An 18051-nucleotide genomic window follows, 5' to 3' on the forward strand; every position below is an offset into this window, starting at 1 on the left:
ATATGCCTGTGAGCTGTATGAGTTAGCCGTGTTGATTATAATTCTGAAAGAGTTCTTACAGTTGTGCTGTTTCTTCAACTATTTTCAAGAGGCTTTGGAGGAGGTCACCTTTAATTATAAATAATAAACATAAAAATAATTTCCATGAGAAGTTCTTGCCAGCCGAATCATGCTATTACTTTTGCTCAGTGAACAACATATCTAAAAGCAAACTACCACAGCCTACAAACTGAATAGATCTAAGTTTATCTGGTGATATTTTTTCTTTAAAAAGACATGCTTAAAAACAGACCCTGTTTTTATACAGAACATGAGTGGCAGAGAACTATGAATTACTAATGTAATGTGTTTAGTTTCTCTGTAGTTAGTATGTAGCTGAGACTCACTTGACCAAAAACAATGCAGGAAGGAGTGCTGAAAAGTGGGATCAAAGTGGGGGGAAAAAAAAAGTATAAACAGAGCTTTTTGATGCTATGTCTCACAGTTTTCTTCTCCAAATATCTACAATTTGAGTTTGGGATATAAAGGTGCCGAAGCATTGGAGGACTTACCATACTGGTTGTTAGATATCACAAGGAACTTCCCACTCCCTTAAGGAGCAAGTGGCATTTGAACAAGTCTGTCTGCATAGTTTCATTTGGGAAGGTCTTGATCTGCTCATTCTTGAAACAGCTCTTGCCTAGGAATTGTTTTCAGTAATGATATAAGAGAACTCGTGAAGCCTTTTTTCTAGCCAAAATTCTGGAACTGTCAAGCTATGTGCTTTTTATAGCAGACTCCATTATTCCAGCAGCTGCAGCCTTACCCTACTGAGGCTCAGCCTGTGACAGATAATCCCAGTTCTCTTCTGCATTAGGTGATACTTGCTTCCGTCACACATGCTTGCTAAAGGGCGGTGTTAGTGCCACGCCAACTTCAGCACTTTATTAAACTTGTTTGGTAACCTCTTTGCAAGCGTGGATTCTTCTTGTTTGGTCAGCTTCGAAAGCTTGTTTTCAGTTTTGATCGACTGCTGTGGTCTAGGGAGATCAACAAAAACGTAACTCGAGAGCATTTTGGATTGGGACTGAATATGGAGGAAGAGCCTATTGGACCAGCATTACTGAGGTGGGAGAAGAGAAACAAATGAATCTGGTTTTGTAGATGCTTTGTATCTGTTCTGGTTGTGTTTTGAGTCTATATGGGTTGGTTGCAGTGGTGTTACACTTAGTGATATAAAACCTGTTGTCTCAAAAAGACTCACAGTAGCATAAGAAAACCCTGTCCCTGATAGTATGTCGTTTGTTTGACTACGTTTTGTCTAGAATGGTATTGCTAGAATTTGATGGGGGTAGTAATACATTCTACTAGTTCCATAATGTGAGAGTATGGGAAGATGAATAACCAAAATAATACTGAGGAAGAAGAATGGAGCTGAGGAGGCAGTGGGAAGCTGGAACAAAAGCACACTCTGTCCAGCTGTAACTGACAGGGCAGAGATTAACCCAGGTGAATAACCTCTGGAATGTAAACACAGAACATGCCTTTCTGGGTCAAACCACTGGTTCATAAAGGGCAGTATTCCGTGTCCATTTAGTGAAACACTTGAGAGCCTTGTTATGTGGACCTTTGCAGTGTGCTCACTTTATGCTCAGTTGTTGCATCTGGGGTGTTAGGAGGTGCATCTGCGTGTTCCCTTTAGTATTTGGTCATTGTTCACTGAATTTGTATAAATCCCTTTGGAACTTTGTAATATTCTCTGCCTCTGCACCCCCACATTGTGATAAGATACAGGAGTTCGCTTCTCTCTATGGAAATAAACATTTTTTTTCTGTTTTAAACTACACTTCTGCTAGTTTTGTTGAAAGTTCCCTGGCTTTGTGAGCTTTAAACTGTAGTTCTGCATCCAGCTATCTGTCATCTCCAAGGTTTTGTAATCCTCTCTCATAACCTTTCCCCATCCAATCTTTCCAAACCAAGTCCTAGCTTTTTTTAATACCTCCAATAACTTCTAGAGAGACTAAAGCTTCTGCTCTGAATGTTTTCTCCGTCTCCTTTGATGGGACGTTGGTTTATTTTGGAACTAATCTGACCTGTATGACCCACAGTTTTCCACATACCTTCCAGTTCTGTTAGTTGAAGAATTGCTGATGTTTGCTTTTCTCATATCTACTGAGCACAAGAAGCTTTCATTGTTCGGGATGAAGTGCTTGTAGTCAGCTGATGTTGCTGATACATTTTGGTTTTGAGACATTTGTGTTTTCAGCAAAGGAGTCATGTAGAATCCTTTTAATACAGTTTTGACTTTGATCCATTTATTGTTTAGAAAAACTTGTCTCAAATTTTTGGAAGTTTTAAATTGATTTTATTATGGAATGCTTAGAGGGATTATAGCCTTGTTTATACATTTTGATTTTAAAAGTCACTTTTTCTGTGACTGGTTAAAGCACTAGTATAAATAGCAGGAGATAGAAATGGTATCCAAATTAAATTGTCTAAAATTAACATATGCTTTCCAAAGAAGTACAGTGTGCCCTTAGATCTAGTTGGAAAGAGCTGCTCCTTATCAAATTCTCAGTGGGGCTTTAGTCCAGTCCTGGAAAGCTGTGTAGTTTCCATGTCTCAGAACAGGTTAGGCTTTTGATGCCAGATCAAAAGTGGTGTCTGAGTTGAGCTGCCTTGGTTTTAACACGAGGGAAGCTCTGAAAGCAGCAGCACTGTGATCTTTCTGTCAGGAAAAGTTGGGTTACTTTCATTTTAAAACTCTCAGGCATTGACAGAGGGTGGAATCTGCTGGTGTGCTGTACCACATAAGATGTTAAAGTTTGATAAATGGGCATCTAAAACTGACAATTTAAGTAGGACAAGATCAGAGTGGCAATACTGATAACACATCTATTTAAATGGATAGTTGACATTCTTGTGTTTTGTTCTTGTGTTATTTTAAAAAAAGAAAGAAGGGTTAAATTCGGGACATGTAAAATAATACAGAGTACCCTAGCCTTAGATGTTTTAAAACTAGAGCTCCATGTGGCACTTATGTACTCTGTATTATATAAGTATCCTAATGACTTTCTAACTGAAGGTCCAGCCCTGCCATCAACCTTTGCTGTCAGTCCCTGCAGAAACCACAGAGTGCAAGACCCAGGCATGGTGCTAGAAGGGAGTAGCTCCTTAGCAAAGGAGTGAAACAACCAAGCAGTTAGATGTTAAGAGGTCTAATAATTCAGCCCTTTTTCCTTCATAGACCACTCATACAAGCCTAATAAGCACAAGCAGAAAGATGCTGTCAGAGTCACTGATACAAAATTAATATTGCCTGCCATATATAAATATAATACGCCTTGCAAGATAAATCACCTCATAGCTTGCACTTCACTGGGATTCCCCTGCTCAGACACAAGAACATGAGAATGACAAGATGGACTCTTAAGAAGACCATGGAAAAGATGAAGAGGCTGACAAACTCAAATGTCAAAAATAGATAGTACAGCCAACATGAAACCATTTCACTTGAGGACTCATCAGACTACACTGTCAGTTCATTCTTCTTTTGCCAGCACAGCACACTTTAAAGCTCATCTGAAAAAACTGGGTAATTATTGCTCAGCCACTCCTAACAAAATGCAAATTAAAATCATGCCACTATGTGGGAAGAGGAAAAAATTATAATACCTTAACTAGTGTTAAAACTATGTTTTAATATTGTCTGCTATCTGTCAGCTGCAGGAGAACTTGGTTCCTGGCCAGGCTATTCTGTATCTGGTAGATGAACTATATTTATCTCATGAGTAGTGCTTGGTACTCAACACCCAGCAGCAATATCTTATAAACGTCACTAATTATGAGTTTGGCACTGCAGCTTAAGGCCATAGAGTGGATGCTACTCAAATTTATTTTTGGATTCTTCATTTGTTTAATTATTATCCAAAGTGGATTAAATCATTTGGTTCTATTGAATGAAGGGGTGATGGGAGGGACAGGAAAAAGGGAGGAAAAAAAAAAAAAGAGAGAGAGAGAGAGATAATAGATTGGTGCAGGTAAGTGTCCTTACTTGTTGGGAAATTCTGTGCTTGTGTCTCTGAAGTCTGTGTGGAAATGCTTGTTTGATCTACTTTGATTAAAGATCTTCCCAAAGTTTGTTTTACATTATTCCTTGTGCCTTAAGGTTAAAAAATGCAGCATGGCACTCTTACAGTGTGTGGGCTGCATGGTGCAGACCTTGATGTGAACTGATTCCTATGTGATAATTTGCCATATATCTAGTTAGTGTCAAACAGAGAATATGTCTATGAAATTTTTGATGTGTAAAATAATTCTGGAGAGAAAATGCTTAAGGGTGGGAAAAACACTTGACTTTCAAATATGCTGTACTGTCCTGGCTCTGAAAAGGAAAGCCAAGTTTCATTCCACTTGAACTGCTCTGGCTCGTTTACTTTTGCTCTAATTTCTATGATCCTTCCATGCATAAGAGAGAATTTCTGTAGAAGGTTCTACACACAGGTTTGCAGGGTTTAACTCACCTTATTTCTCAAGGAATGAATTTTGCTAGAACTAGGGGTGTTTGTTAGAGTGGAGACACCTTCTGAGTGTTATCTGTGGTGGGGGTAAGATGGAAAACTGCAGGATTTTAAATGGTGAACAGTTCTGGAGACAGACTGTAATATTCTTTCAAATTCCTACCTCCCAGGCATGAATCCATCTCTGCCCTATCCTCTGTGCCAGCACTTTCATCAGACAGTGACAAGGATGGTGAAGATGAAGGGAACGACGAAGATGAATTAAGTGGGCTGCAGTCGTTCCATGTTCAGTCCAACTGCAACACTGAGAGAGACTCAGGTAATAATGGAAGAGGGGCATGGGCAGAGATTGAGAAAAAATGTTATGTGTGTGAAGTGGGGAAGAGACAAGATGTTGGATTAGGGACAATAAGGTATGGGAAGAAAGAGGAAGTCCAAAACACAAATGAATGGTTCAGCAACACTAGGTAATGTTGCCAATTCCAGCATCTAAACAGGGTGTATTTCAGAGCTCAGTTGTTAAATTGCCAAGTTTCCTGCTAGTTCCAACTCCTTAGGCAGTTTTTGAATTGGAGCCCTGGGGCTTGTTCTACTGTCCACAGAAATCCAGTGTACTGGAACTTTTTTTTTCCCCCCAACCTTTGATGGACAAATGTTCTGCTGAGTCAGAGAAAACCATATGTCAAATTGTCTGTTAGAAATTTGATATAACAATTCAGTAGCGCACAAGTTTTCACAGCGGTGCATGGTTTCAGGTGGTATAGGAATGCTGCAGTGGAGAAAAATGAGGTAAGAGGTCTTTTAAAAAGGCAAACTGCTGGCCAAGGATGTCAACCCGGTATATATCTTTTTCCCATTCCAGATCCAGATCTTACCCTCTCAAGAAGCCTTTCCCATTGGGAAATGAGGAGGGTGAGTTGCTAAACCTCCAAATTGTAGTTCTAATGACTGGGAAAGTGGAAAAGAAATTCATATATAGATTAAAAATTCTTCATTTACACTACTGGAAAAGGTACAGCTGCAGTGGGAAATGATTGAGAAGCTCCTCAGTGAAGAATGATTTGGGGATGTTGAAATCATGCCTAGTTAAGAGACTATTTCACTTCAAAACTTCAAATCTCTACATCTGTATCCTTCCATCAGATGTTATGCTTTGGTCCCCTTCATTTCTGGACTGAATGTCATGTAGAATTGAAGCTCACCATATCCTTAGATGTGAGTGAGGCACTTAAATGCTGAATCATGCAAAAAACTGCAACAAAACTGTAATCTTTACCTTAATACCTTTAAGATTAAGGGAGGAAATTTAAACTGTTGGAGAGCTTTGGGGCTTTTATGAAAACTGATATAATGGTGTTTTGCTACGGGCTGCATGTCTTCTGTCCTGTTTTTCTGTCAGCAGAGCTGAATCCTTAAGACTGTCTTTCTTTCAATTTCCTTTAGGCCAAAGAGATAGCAGCAATCCAGCGTTCGGAGGCACCAATGAGCAAAGTGCCTCGACAGCGTGGGCGCTGGTCCCAGCCAACCAACAATATAGAAATGACTGTGAAATCCATGCTTGACTTGCGTCAGTTGGAGTCTTTCTCTGTTTCCCGTTCTCCAAGTCGAGATTCATTGTCTCAAAACAGCAATGGGGATGATAGAGAAGAACATGCAGATCTCCCTGTGCACATCAACAAAGTAAGGGTGGTGCTTCTTGCTGGAGGTGAATCTACCTCAAGTACATCTGTCCTGCCTCTGTTTACATCTGTCCTGCCTCTGTTCTGTATTTATTACTGTATGATGCTATTCTTTATATCTTGAAATGGAACTAAAAATGCCTTCTGAGAAGACTGCTCAGCTCTGTAGTTGTTAGTACTCAGAGCAGAACACGTATGGGATCAAGGTTTCCTTCCAAAGACGCAATACCTTGTATTTTCTCTTAGTTCCTTGATTACTTGTGGTTAAAACAAGCTGAGTGTGGAATTACATACATGTGTGCCCAATTTCCTTTTAGGAAAACTATCTCCAGTGTATTGAATTGTGACTCAAATGAGACCCTTAGCTGTGAGTTGTGCTAGATTTTTGTCATCCTTGAAACATAGCCATGATCTCTGTCTCTTAGCCACAGCAAGTAACATGTTCTTACTTCAATACTTCATAACACATAATGTGTTGAATACTTCAGAAGATTAATACCTGTTTTCCAGTAACAGCCTGTCCTGGTGCCTACCCTCATTAGCTTTTTCTTCTTTTGTAACTTTGTGACTTGAGGAGAGTTTTGGACTCACTATGTACAAATCAGCCAGTAATTTTTAGCTTTGACCCACAGACTTTTCTGAACTATGCCTCATCAGTCTGGAAAAAGTAACAGAAGCACCTGCTTCGAGGTAGCTTATGCTTCTCTTGTGAGGACAGAGAGGTGTAAGGAGTCTAGCATTCACTGTAGAATTTTAAGGGATTACAAACCAAAATTAGAATAGGAAACTACAACAATCAAACTTCCTAGATGAGGAGGAGGAGAGACATGGGCGTGTTGCCTTCTAATCTCAGATTTTTTAAATTATATTCTATGCTGTAATATGTACTTTCTAGCTCTGTACAACAGCTACTGACTTGAAGTAAAAACACTGTTAATATCTAATATTCTGTATTTTTTACTAGGTTGGAAGCTCAATAGCTCCCCAAGACAACCGATCTTGTGTACGGCCTCAAGTGATTCGGCTCCTGTCTTGTGAAGAGGGTATTTTCTCTCAGGAACTGGAACCATCTGAGAGTGAGGAGTGTGTAATCTACCCTGAGCAAGATGAAATCCATCCCACAGACCCTAGCAGGTTAAAAACAAAAATAAGCCTTCCGTTGCGTATGGCTTACACCTTTCTTGTTTTAGGTTGCTTGTAGCTTATATGGTAACTTGGCTGAGTTGACTTACTGTCTATTGGATGCCACGTGCATTTAGTTGAGGGTTTTGTGACATCCTGGTGCTAAGGAAGGCTGAAACGAAGAGGGCACCATTAAAATAATCTTTCATCTGAGGCTGTGTGTTAGCAGCCTCTTCCAGTATTTTGCTTTCTCCCTTGTCTGGGTTGAAATAAGCAAGAGAAAATTTGAAAGCTGGAAAACCATCCAACAGTGATGTATACACAATAGTGAAACATCTGCCTAGGAGAAATGATGCGACACTATCATTTCTGATAATTTCAAACCAAATTAGGCTAGAATCTAACACATGTAGTATGTGATGACACTGTTGTGGAAAATGTAATAGGCTACATGAGTTAGAATTTGCTGGGATGCTGGAGACAGTGGAGAACCTTTATCCTTCCTCTGCTGTTTCTTCTGTTTGAATTTTACCTTACTGAATTTTCTGTATTATTTCATGTGCCATTTTTCCTTCCCAAATATTATTCTTCCCTTCTTAACCTGATGCTAATAACTGTTTAATTTCTTATGTCTCTTCCTCCTCTGTTGCAAAGAATGAGCTGATAGCTTTAGACAGACTTTTACACAAGAGAGTACATGCCAAGATTTTGCAGTTGAAGCTGCTAGTTTTTTTTCTCAGTTTCTCTTGATTTACTTCTTAAACTTCACTTTGATAACAGTATGGACAAACCCACATGCTGTTCCAGCATGTAAGAAATGGAGGCATTTTGTTGATGTTTGATTTGGGCTGGACATATCTTGAAGTATGCACATTTTACACACTGTACTTGCCATTCAGTTCCATTGAGTGACTTCTGCAGTCTACCTTGTATTGTCCCCAAGGCAGAAAGAACAGCATCTGTGTCACTCAACAGAGAATGACTCATAAAGTCATAAAAGAAATGAGGAACTCCGTCATACAGTACTGTATTTTTATATGATATTCTTCAGTAAATTAGTCATGCTCAGATCTTCTCTGTTCTGTAACACTAAAGTGACTCAAAGAAATGGGTTGTAAACATGAAAAAAATTACTGTATTAGGGCTAAAATCTCTGACAAACTGGAGTTTGTATCATGTGCCCGATCTTAGTCTTGTTTTCAGCAAGTAGACCACTGCTTGTTTTTCAACTGTACTGGAAATCAAGCCAGGGGAGTATTACTACAGATACCTTGTAATCATGGGAAACTGAAAACACCCAAAAAGTCAGACAATCCCCTTGAGACTTCACTGTCCAAGCTTAATGAAATGCAAAAAAATGTATAATCATGAAAGAAGTAAACTTCTTTTTCTCTTTAAAGCCTTAATTTTGTAATCAAGGTTATTAACACAGGTAAGGCCTTAAAGTTAGACTGTACTCTTCTTTACATCTAAAACAAGTCTCTTCTAGTGCTGTATCTTTCCTGTCTCTTGTAGCGAGTACCAGGTAAAAGCACTGCCCCATGGCAAGCTAAATAGAAGTTATCAGACCAATGGATGTCCAGACAAACACAGTCCAGACAGTGCCTGCTCTGTAGATTACAGCAGCAGTCGTCTTTCCAGCCCAGACCATCCAAATGAAGGTAAGATGCAAAGGTATTATAATTTGTACCTGATATGAAACACTGCAGGAACTTGGTTGAACTGTGTTGTGCTATGTTTATCAGCTGTGATCCTGGTCTCTTAAGTACTCGATCCTCTTCATGAACTGAGCTGAGGTCACATTCCTGTTACTTGTGCTAGTAGTGCTGTAAAGATTCAGGCTCTTCTGAGCAGGGACTTCAGTGAAGGCACTGTAGAAGCACTTGGTTGAAGTGCTCTTGCTGTGTAAACCTTTGACTTTTTCTCTCACTAGCTAGCGGAGACAGGCTTGGTATTGATTATCCCATAGGCTGTGCTGCTTGGGTGTTAGAACAGAGAATTTGGACTTAATGCTGATTGACTTGGTAACTGTAACACTTTAGATTTAAGTTGCTTAACTTAGCATATTTGCTGAATATCATTTTTAATCTGACATTACTGTGATTATACTGTTGCAGCTTGTATTTTCTTTTTGGTTTGTGCCTTTTCCCAGATTCTGAAAGCACTGAGCCCCTGAGTGTGGACGGCATCTCAGATCTGGAGGGAGAGGAAGGAGAGGAGGATGTGGGTACCAACGTGCCAGTGGGAGAAATTCCTCAGGCACCTGATCAGGAGAAGTTCCTCAAGCAGCATTTTGGGACCCTGGACAGCACTGATGGAAAAGGTAAAGCTCTCTGCTTAGTCCGAGCACTTTCTCTGTGAGGACATTCTGCTGTGTAGAAACGTATAAGGAGGGGGAAACAGGGATTTAGTGAAGAGATGCTTGAAGATGAGAGGCATCTGACAAGTCTGTTGTTGTGTGTGTTTAAGTCTCTGTGGATCAGATTGAAGTCTGTGTTAGTTTGGGTTAAGTATTGTCCCCAGAATCCTGAAAAGCGGTTCTCTTGTTCTAGCACTAGTTTTTCATAGTTTATATGGCTATTGATTGTATATGTGTGTCCCCATAGGTGGCGTGTAGTGGCCTCTAGTGGTATATTAAGACATAACAAATGTCACAAAAGAAAAGGCTGAAATACTGGGTGGAGGGATAGAATAAGAGGAGACATCAGAGTGGCAAAGGAGCTGGTTAATCTCTGTTGACCAATTCTAGAACAAAGCGTATCTTTCTAGTATTGATAATGGTTGCATGTAGCAGTATCTGTGTGAGCTATCTGTTTTACTAGTACTATTTTTTTTCCAGTTGATTGATTTGTTTCCTGCTTGATACCAGTACCTCACAGTCCTACAGGCAAGATGGAACACAAAGGGAAGAGAAAAAGGAGGAGGCATACCCTTTAGGGAGATTAGCAGTTTAAGGCAGAGTAATCTAAGTAGAACAGAAAAGGCAAAGGCAATGAAATTATTTAATTCTGTTGTTTTAGCTCAAAAAATCCTCTTGAATATGGGGGGAGAGGGGAATGCATTCAACAGTCTCTGTGAGGAGAAAATGCATATATCAGAATGTTTATTTGTTCTGTAACTAAATTGCTCCTTTTTTTTTTTTTTTCCTTTTTATTTTTTTCCTCCTCTCATTTAACCAAAATGTTTAGGTGGTTCATGTAGGAGTCTGGAAAGAACTGAAAACCTCAGCATTTCATCTCGCTTTCTTTCCCAGTCTCCAGCTCTCAGGTATGATTCTGCTTGTTTTGAGTGTCTGTCTGTCTGTTTTTACTAGTGTGGCGAGGTCTTGTAGTAGGCCAAATAAGAAAGCAGACTTTTGCACCCAGGAGGTTGGTTGTATTTTGGACGTGCTGTCCTTTGTCACTATAGCTGTTTGGTTTCTTCCTAAAGCATTACTGTTATTTTGTTCTTTTTCCTCTTTTGAAAATCTGATTAAGTGTTTTATGATTAATAGCTTGATTGATTAAGCTGCAGGAATCACTATCATCTAATTTACTCTTGACCATTTATGCTGTGTTTATTCTTTTGCATTTCATTCAGCTTGGACAATGAAAGTAGGCTTGTCAACTTTTCCTTTGTTTTTACAGTCCTTTCTTGACTCAGCCTCATTTCTCAGTCCCATGCCTTCATAGGATATTCCAGTCTCGTACAAAGTCCCGTGGGAATATTATACTTCCAAAAAGTCCTCAACTCTAAAGCATCTCAGAAGGCCTCTCTGAACTTTTTTCCTTTGGTTTAAAAAAAAAAAAAAAAAAAAAGAGAGAGGAACAAAAGGTAGTGGTGGTATAAATACTTCTGTTGATACAAATAAATGTTTAAAACAAAAACCTCCTTCTTATTCCTCCAAAATAACAACAAGGAATCTTGGCTTAAATTAATTTAATTTACTTGTATAGAATGGAGCTGGACTTAAGTACACCTGTGTTTACCAGCTACGTCTAGATTCATCACATTATGGAATTTTTTTTTATCATTGCTTTATTGAGATGCAGCTGTTGCTGCTGTCAGGAGTGCTTCTTAGTCTATCTTGCATTGAAACCTCGTGTTTAAGAAGAAAGTCAGTGGTTAGTTATTTTGTAAGCTTCTGGAAACTTGCAATGGTGAATGAAGGAAGTTACTGGCACTTCAGAGGTGTAGTAAGTGAAGTAGTTCTAAATTATAAAGACTTCCATACTTTTAATCTGTCTGTCAAACATACCAAACTAAAAGTTGCCTCCTTTCTGAGGTAAGCCCTCTGTACTTGTTTCCTCACCATTTCAAACAAGACTTTTCTCTTGAAGATACTGGTGAACTTTCATAGTAATAATACTTTGATAAGTCCACAAAAGTGTAATTACTTTGTCTTGGAGTATCTTGGAATGTAAAATAATTTATTGTTAGTAAGGTGAGCTGAGAGAAGAGACATGACCTGACTTTACCCATTCTTCCTCTGCCTGGAACTTTTCCTTCTATCTTGCCTTCACCTTTTACGAAGTCCCTCCCTGAAAAATTGTCTCAGTGCCACTTGTGATTGAGTAGCCTGGTTTAGAATGCTTTAAGATCAGTACACCCAGGAATAAATAGAACTGTTAAGAGCTTAGGGCAATTCTGCCTTTTTAAAAGTCGAGGTAGGGAAAGGAAAGGTTTTTAAACTGGTTTAATGCATGTGCTTGGTTGTCCAGGGCATCACATGTACTTGTTTCAGTTAGGATTTCTTCATTGCTTTCTCTAGGCGCTTGTCACTCTCCTCATCGAATCTGATACTGGATTCAAAGTCCATTGAGTCTCCAGCTCCAACCAGTCGACTTACTCAAGACCTGTTGAAAAATGACAGCAGCCATTCTGCTGATTCTTTGGAAAACAGCTGCCTCTTGGATAATGTAAATTTGCATCGGGCTGTTTATGCCCAGAAAAAACGCAAGTCGGCCTTGGAGACCAGCAGAGTTGGTATGGCTCCTGGACGAGTTATTGCATCCTTTCCAGAAGGCCCTGTGAATGCAGTGATGAGAAAGGCACAGTCAGTTCACGACCTTGTTCATGAGGGTAAGGACTCCAACTGGAATGATGATATAAATTCAGAAATGAAATGGGGAGGTTTGAGTGGAGATTAAATTTGTCTTTTGTCTTCTGAGCTACAGACTTTGCGTGTCTTTTAATTCTCAGCCCATCAAGGGAAAATATTTTTGCTTTGTAGCACAGATGCTGGTCTCCTAATTAGTAGTTTCTGATATTTGTCTGGCATCTTTTGGGGGAGAAATGCCAAGGGTGGAACTGGCTGTTTGCAAAGAAATCTCCTTCTGCCGTGAGTGGTTGCTCCAGACAAAAAGTGAAACTCCCTAGGGTGAGGAGGGGAGGAAAAAGGGAAAAAGAGTGCAGTAAGAGGGGGGCTTACGGTATATATGCACTCTGTGTCAAAGAAGTGAAAGAACCCCAGTTTTGAAACAGTCAACTCAATGGAGCTATCGGTAAGCACTAAGTTTGTTTTTAAAAAACAAAACTTATCACCACAATTCCATGCATATGTGAGTGGATTAGAGAACTGACAGTTTTTGCCTGCTTCCTCTGCCTTCTCAGTTAACAGTCATGGTGGTCTGAGGTGTTCTGGCTATATGCTTTAAGAGCAGGTCTCCCCTTAGGTAAGCAACAGTGTGCGAGCAAGATGAGGGATGGGGAAAAAAGAAAGTGTTGAGGCTTGATAATATTAACCTGAAGTAGTGATTTTGTACACTTCCTCCGGGGGCTGAGCTGAGGCACATGGAATGAAGCAGCCCTGTTGCTTTCCAGTTTGGGAATTCACTGCAGGCTCTTGTCTGTTTTTGGCATGTTTGTCTGTTTAATTTTCACAGATAAGGGTCCTGGAGTGGTATCTTCTGCCAAGCAGCGTCCTCATACTCTTATGGTGGTTGAGAAGGATCCCAGACCTAATAATTGCAGGGCGTTATCATCCAGTCTGTTGAAGATGGATGGATCTGGTGCTCTGCTGGCCAAAGATGTCAGGGCTGCAAAACCAAAGTCCTACATGAACCCTACAACCAGCTTCCGGGCTAAGATGTCAAGGAGCATATCTGTAGGGGAAAATCTGTACCTTGGTTGCTCCACCGATGTGTTGACTGATGGGAGAACTAGCCCTCCAGCAGCAGAGAAGACACAGTTCAGTCCCACGGCAGATGCTGAGAAGATGAAGTTAACAGTAAAAGAAAATTTTCCAGTGAAGCCAGCACTTCAGCCAGTTGTAAACTGCTTGTCTCCCAAGTCCTTTCACAGCAAGTTGGCATCATCAAACCGAGCACACCTGATTCTCGACATTCCTAAGCCATTGCCGGATAGACCCACACTGGCCTCCTTCTCACCCACTACCAAAACCAAAACCCTGCTTGAGCCACAGTCTCCCCAGTCACCTGCTGGGGCCTGTAAAAAGAAATCCTCATTCCCTGAGGTTCGAACCTCCAAGAAGGAGAATCAAGCTGCTGGGACTCTGGTTCCTGGTAGAGAGAATTCAACAGGACTTGCTAAGGAGAACCCAGTAGAGAGTCCAATTGCAAGGACAGGTTGCCAGTTTGAGCCGGGGGTCACAAATCTAAAACTGAGGGAGTTTTCAGAGATCCGGCAACTGAAGTCTCCTGAAAGCACACTGCCCAGTTGTAAGGAGAGGACCACCGGCATCGCCTGTGTGCTAGACAACCAACCTGGACTTTGCCCACTAGACCCCATCAGGCCGAGGTCTCCTACATCTGTAACTGCCTTGGCACAGGTCTCAGGTGTGCATGGATACCCATCTCTTATCTTCCCCCTTCTGTCTCCTGTCTTTGTGAACCGCCTCACGATCCCATCACATTTCTTTACGTCCAGCTTCTGGCCTGTCTCGTCCTGTCTGCACCTGTCTCGTTCCATAAGTCATCCCCTCAATGGTGAGACTCTTCTTCAGCCTGACATCTTTTTCTGAGTCTTTAATTTCCATTTCCTCTGAGTCTTATATCTGAATGGTTGGTAGACCTCAGCAGATCTTTATGCAGTTGCACTTAGGAACTCAAACATTTTTTTTGGTCAGTCCTGAAAAATGACATGCTAGGAATCCCCAGTAGTACATGTAGGTTACACCAATTTTGCTCTTCTCAAGGTATATCTGACCAGTAAATGAAAGTGCAGGCCAATATGTGTTAGTTGGACATATACTACACATAATAGTGACAATGAAGTTACACCACTCAGCACTTGTTGATAAGTGCAGGTGTGCAGAATCCAGAGTTGTTTACCTACAGTTTTGTCATATGAGAGAAAGCTTGGCAAAAGTGAGTTCCTTGCTGTACTATGTGTAAGAGCAAGGAAGTGAGTGCTGCCATCATGTCTGCAAGCTGCTTGGATTAATTTTTAAATTACCTCTGATTTGAAGAAAAAGGTACTATCTGGGGAACTATTTTACATGCTGAAAGAGCTCTTGAATTTGTTACAAACTCTGATTTAAGGTACTTTAATCAAATGAAAACTAGCTGGTAGGTTCAAACTGAATCAAAGTCCTACCTGCCAAGGCTGAGGTGTCCAGTGATTTTTCTGCGTTAAAACCTGAAATGCCTTCCTGAATTACTTGGCTGGGTTGTACAGTGTGAAGCTGGATGTCAGCCAACACACAGATACCTTGCACATTAGGGGAACTATACAGTGCACAGTTTTATAAGCACTTTTGCTGTGTTCTTATTCACATTTGAGAAGGAGTATTCATTGCAGTGCTTAAATGCAGTATTTCTGCACCTAAGCATTATAGAGAGAGAATCTGGTTTTGTTTAAATTTTTTCTTTTTGCATTTCTAGAGGGATCAAACAGCATAAAATTGAAGCACTGATATGCAAAATAGGAAGTGTGTTTTGTCTCATAGACTTACGGTTGTGCTATAGAGCAGTTGCTCTGTTGAACATTGAGTGTCTGACACTTTCAAGCTCTAACCCTTACTGAATGAGGTTTCCTCCAACAGAAATGCAACTTAGAGCTGTGGAATCATTTCTACAGTGGGAAAATAATAGTCCAATTGTTTATACACTTCATACTGAGTTTTCTCTTCTAGACTTGGAAATCAAGCGATGGATGTATCACATGATTTTTGTTGAGTTGCTAGGAATCTGCTTGCAGAGTTAGCACACATGCTTCGGAGAAAAGGGGTTTTTTTTGTTTGCTTGTTAAGTCAGCTCCCAATGCAGTGCACAGCATACCCTGTCAAGGTATTTCAGAAACATCCTTTACTCAGTACAGTGCATCCACAATTTTTTTTTCCTCATTGACAGCAGTCAGCCTTCGCCTTCTTGGAAATCACTTTTTCCATATTTTTAGTGGAAAATGCTGGAAAAGCTGACTTTTGCTGTGAACAATCTGCTGTGATTTCTGTGGATCATAACGTGGCAATTTAGACTAGTACTGCAAGGCTGACAGTCAGAGATCTTTCTGCTTCTGACTTGCTCTGTGACTTCTGGATTCTGCTTAATTTTTCTATCCTTCAGTTTTCCTGCTTGCATAACATTTGCTCTTAAGGAGACTTAACTGTTTTTGTGAAAGCATTTTGACAACTACAGTTAAAGTACTGAAGATATACTGAATACTGTTGCTGTGTTTATTATTCCCTGCTGTTTTCTGAAGAGCTCTGCAGGCAGAAAATGCCTGTTATTCAAGCATTTGTGTTTTATTTGTGACCTGTCTCCAGACTGGCATCTCACAGACTGAGACCAGCATAAAAGCATGATCAGAGGAGAAATCCAGGAACAATAATGAGAAGAAAGAACTGGCTTGGGAGAGTGGGGCAAAAAATGATGGGGGGGGGGTAGGGCCAAAAAAAACAAATAAAGGTAGCAGGGCAAGAATCTTGGATGGAACTGAAGCCCACTGTGCTCAAACTCTACAAGACTGAGTGATTCAGGAAAAAGAATACAAATGGATTTGTTCATGTCTCTTTTTGTTTTTCAATATGTACATATGAGTGGATATTCTAGCAGTGTTTATACACCTTCTGCATGTATTCATAAAATTAGATGAGGTCCATTTCCACCTTTTCAATGATGTGAACATTTGTGAAGTGCAGAAATAGTAGCAGTAATGTGACTAAGTTCTGTTTTTTAGGTAACTGAAGGAAGTTGAATGCCCTTTGTCCAGGCCATTGTAAATTGAAGATAACTGCAGATTGTGTGTGTGTGTGTCAAAGTCCTCATTCATGATTTATGTCTTAACTCATAGAAGTGTTTATTTTATTAAAGCCTTGCAGGCCTTCAGCTCTGATGCTTTGGGAGTATTGCCCAGTTAGGGCTGGAAGAAAGTGGTGTTTCTCAGTTCCTTGCTTTTATTTTCAGTTTTTGAATTATGGTGTCACAGTACCCTGGACTGTTCAGAAGTGTGATTCCTTTATGATTGTGTTTGTTAGTCAGCAGTCCTCTAGAGCTCAGTCCTCACTAGAGAACACTGTAATAAGTCAACATACTCCTTCGTTCCTATAGCTCATTGTTGTATACTGTGCAGAACAGTATATAAAGGGAAGTATGCAGGTTTCAGACTAGGTGGATGCCAAATTAGCAGCTCCTCAGATCACACCCCTTTGTTGTTGGAAGACTTGATTTGAAGTTTAATTTAACTATAAATGAAAATGGCATATGTGATCTCTGACTATTGTTGACTGTAACAGCATTGTGTAATCTAAAGGAGACCATTACTGACTTTGAAGAAACTAAGCAATGGAAAAACAAGAATGTTTGAAACAAGAAGCATCTATCAGTAGTATGAAGGAAAGTTCATGTATCCCGTTGATTCAAACCAGCCCAAAAATTGAATGAGAACTGTGTGCACGTGATCTTTTGAATATGTGTTAAGAAATCTTTTTGACCCAGCTGTGAGATCTCAGATATTGAACTATCTATACCTTACTTTAAATTTTTATTTTTTCCTCTCATTCAGAATCGAGCATCAGTGTGGAGCAATGTGAGCATGTGGTATCTGAGCTCCAGGACAGCATGCGCAAAGCTATTCATCTTTACCGTGCGGTGAGTGACCTTTGACACAGGATCTATTTTAGCTGATTGGCTTTACAGCCTACGAGCACTGAATATGCATGCTTACACATTGTAGGTATTCTCTTGACTGTGAGTTCAGTGGCAGAAGCTGCCTAGCTGTCTAGTTCTTTGCACCTAAGCTTGAACTGGGCAGGCAGGGATTCTTGATTTCTAACTTCTGCATTTTCCAGTGGCTTGTTACGGCATTCTGAACAAATCAATTAACTTTCCAAACTATTTTGTCTATCTGTAAGCTGAAGATAACAGCATGCTCTTTTTCAAAGGGGTATTAGGGAGTTAGTATTTATACTATGCCTCAGAGATACAGAATAATATAGGAACTTTAAATTTTATTATGCCCTTCTGTTTCCTCATCTTAGATGCCCAAGAAACGGATTAGTAAATTATCATGGGAATTCAGCATGCAAACACTCTTCTCTCCCCTTTACTGCTAGACCATCATTACATGCAGAGCTGTGTAACACCTCTTGTTTTCTTTGCTTGGCACTGATCTGTCAAGTTACACTGATTGAGGAGCTTCCACAGTGAGCTTCTGCCATGAGTTCTTCTGCAGCTTTAGTCTCAGTGCTTGCATGACCTCTGTGACCTCTCTGCATTCCTGTGACCTGTTGCATTTGGCAAACAGAAAGAAGAAAACACTGGCCTTTTGCTGCAGCTGGGCAACAGCAACTCTTAGGTCTGGTATAAAGGCAT

General features: G+C 40.2%; 1 protein-coding gene across 5 annotated transcripts in view; it reads left to right on the top strand.

Moving 5' to 3' along the window:
* The window catches only part of MAPKBP1 (mitogen-activated protein kinase binding protein 1), a 92133-nt gene that overhangs the window by 69009 nt on the left and 5073 nt on the right, over positions 1-18051 (top strand). For 2 of the 5 annotated variants that reach the window (XM_085224817.1, XM_085224818.1), the window contains exons 21-30: positions 4670-4818; positions 5362-5411; positions 5943-6179; positions 7143-7312; positions 8816-8961; positions 9453-9623; positions 10489-10567; positions 12051-12361; positions 13165-14226; positions 17243-17328. In XM_085224817.1, the coding sequence (XP_085080943.1) occupies positions 4670-4818; positions 5362-5411; positions 5943-6179; positions 7143-7312; positions 8816-8961; positions 9453-9623; positions 10489-10567; positions 12051-12361; positions 13165-14226; positions 17243-17328 (2461 nt within the window). The remainder of the gene's footprint in view (positions 1-4669; positions 4819-5361; positions 5412-5942; positions 6180-7142; positions 7313-8815; positions 8962-9452; positions 9624-10488; positions 10568-12050; positions 12362-13164; positions 14227-17242; positions 17329-18051) is intronic. The other 3 variants (XM_085224819.1, XM_085224821.1, XM_085224820.1) reach the window with 3 other exon arrangements.

Source organism: Meleagris gallopavo, chromosome 5 (genome assembly GCF_905368555.1).
Source record: "Meleagris gallopavo chromosome 5, MGAL_WU_HG_1.1, whole genome shotgun sequence".
In the NCBI taxonomy this organism is placed as follows: Eukaryota; Metazoa; Chordata; class Aves; order Galliformes; family Phasianidae; genus Meleagris; species Meleagris gallopavo.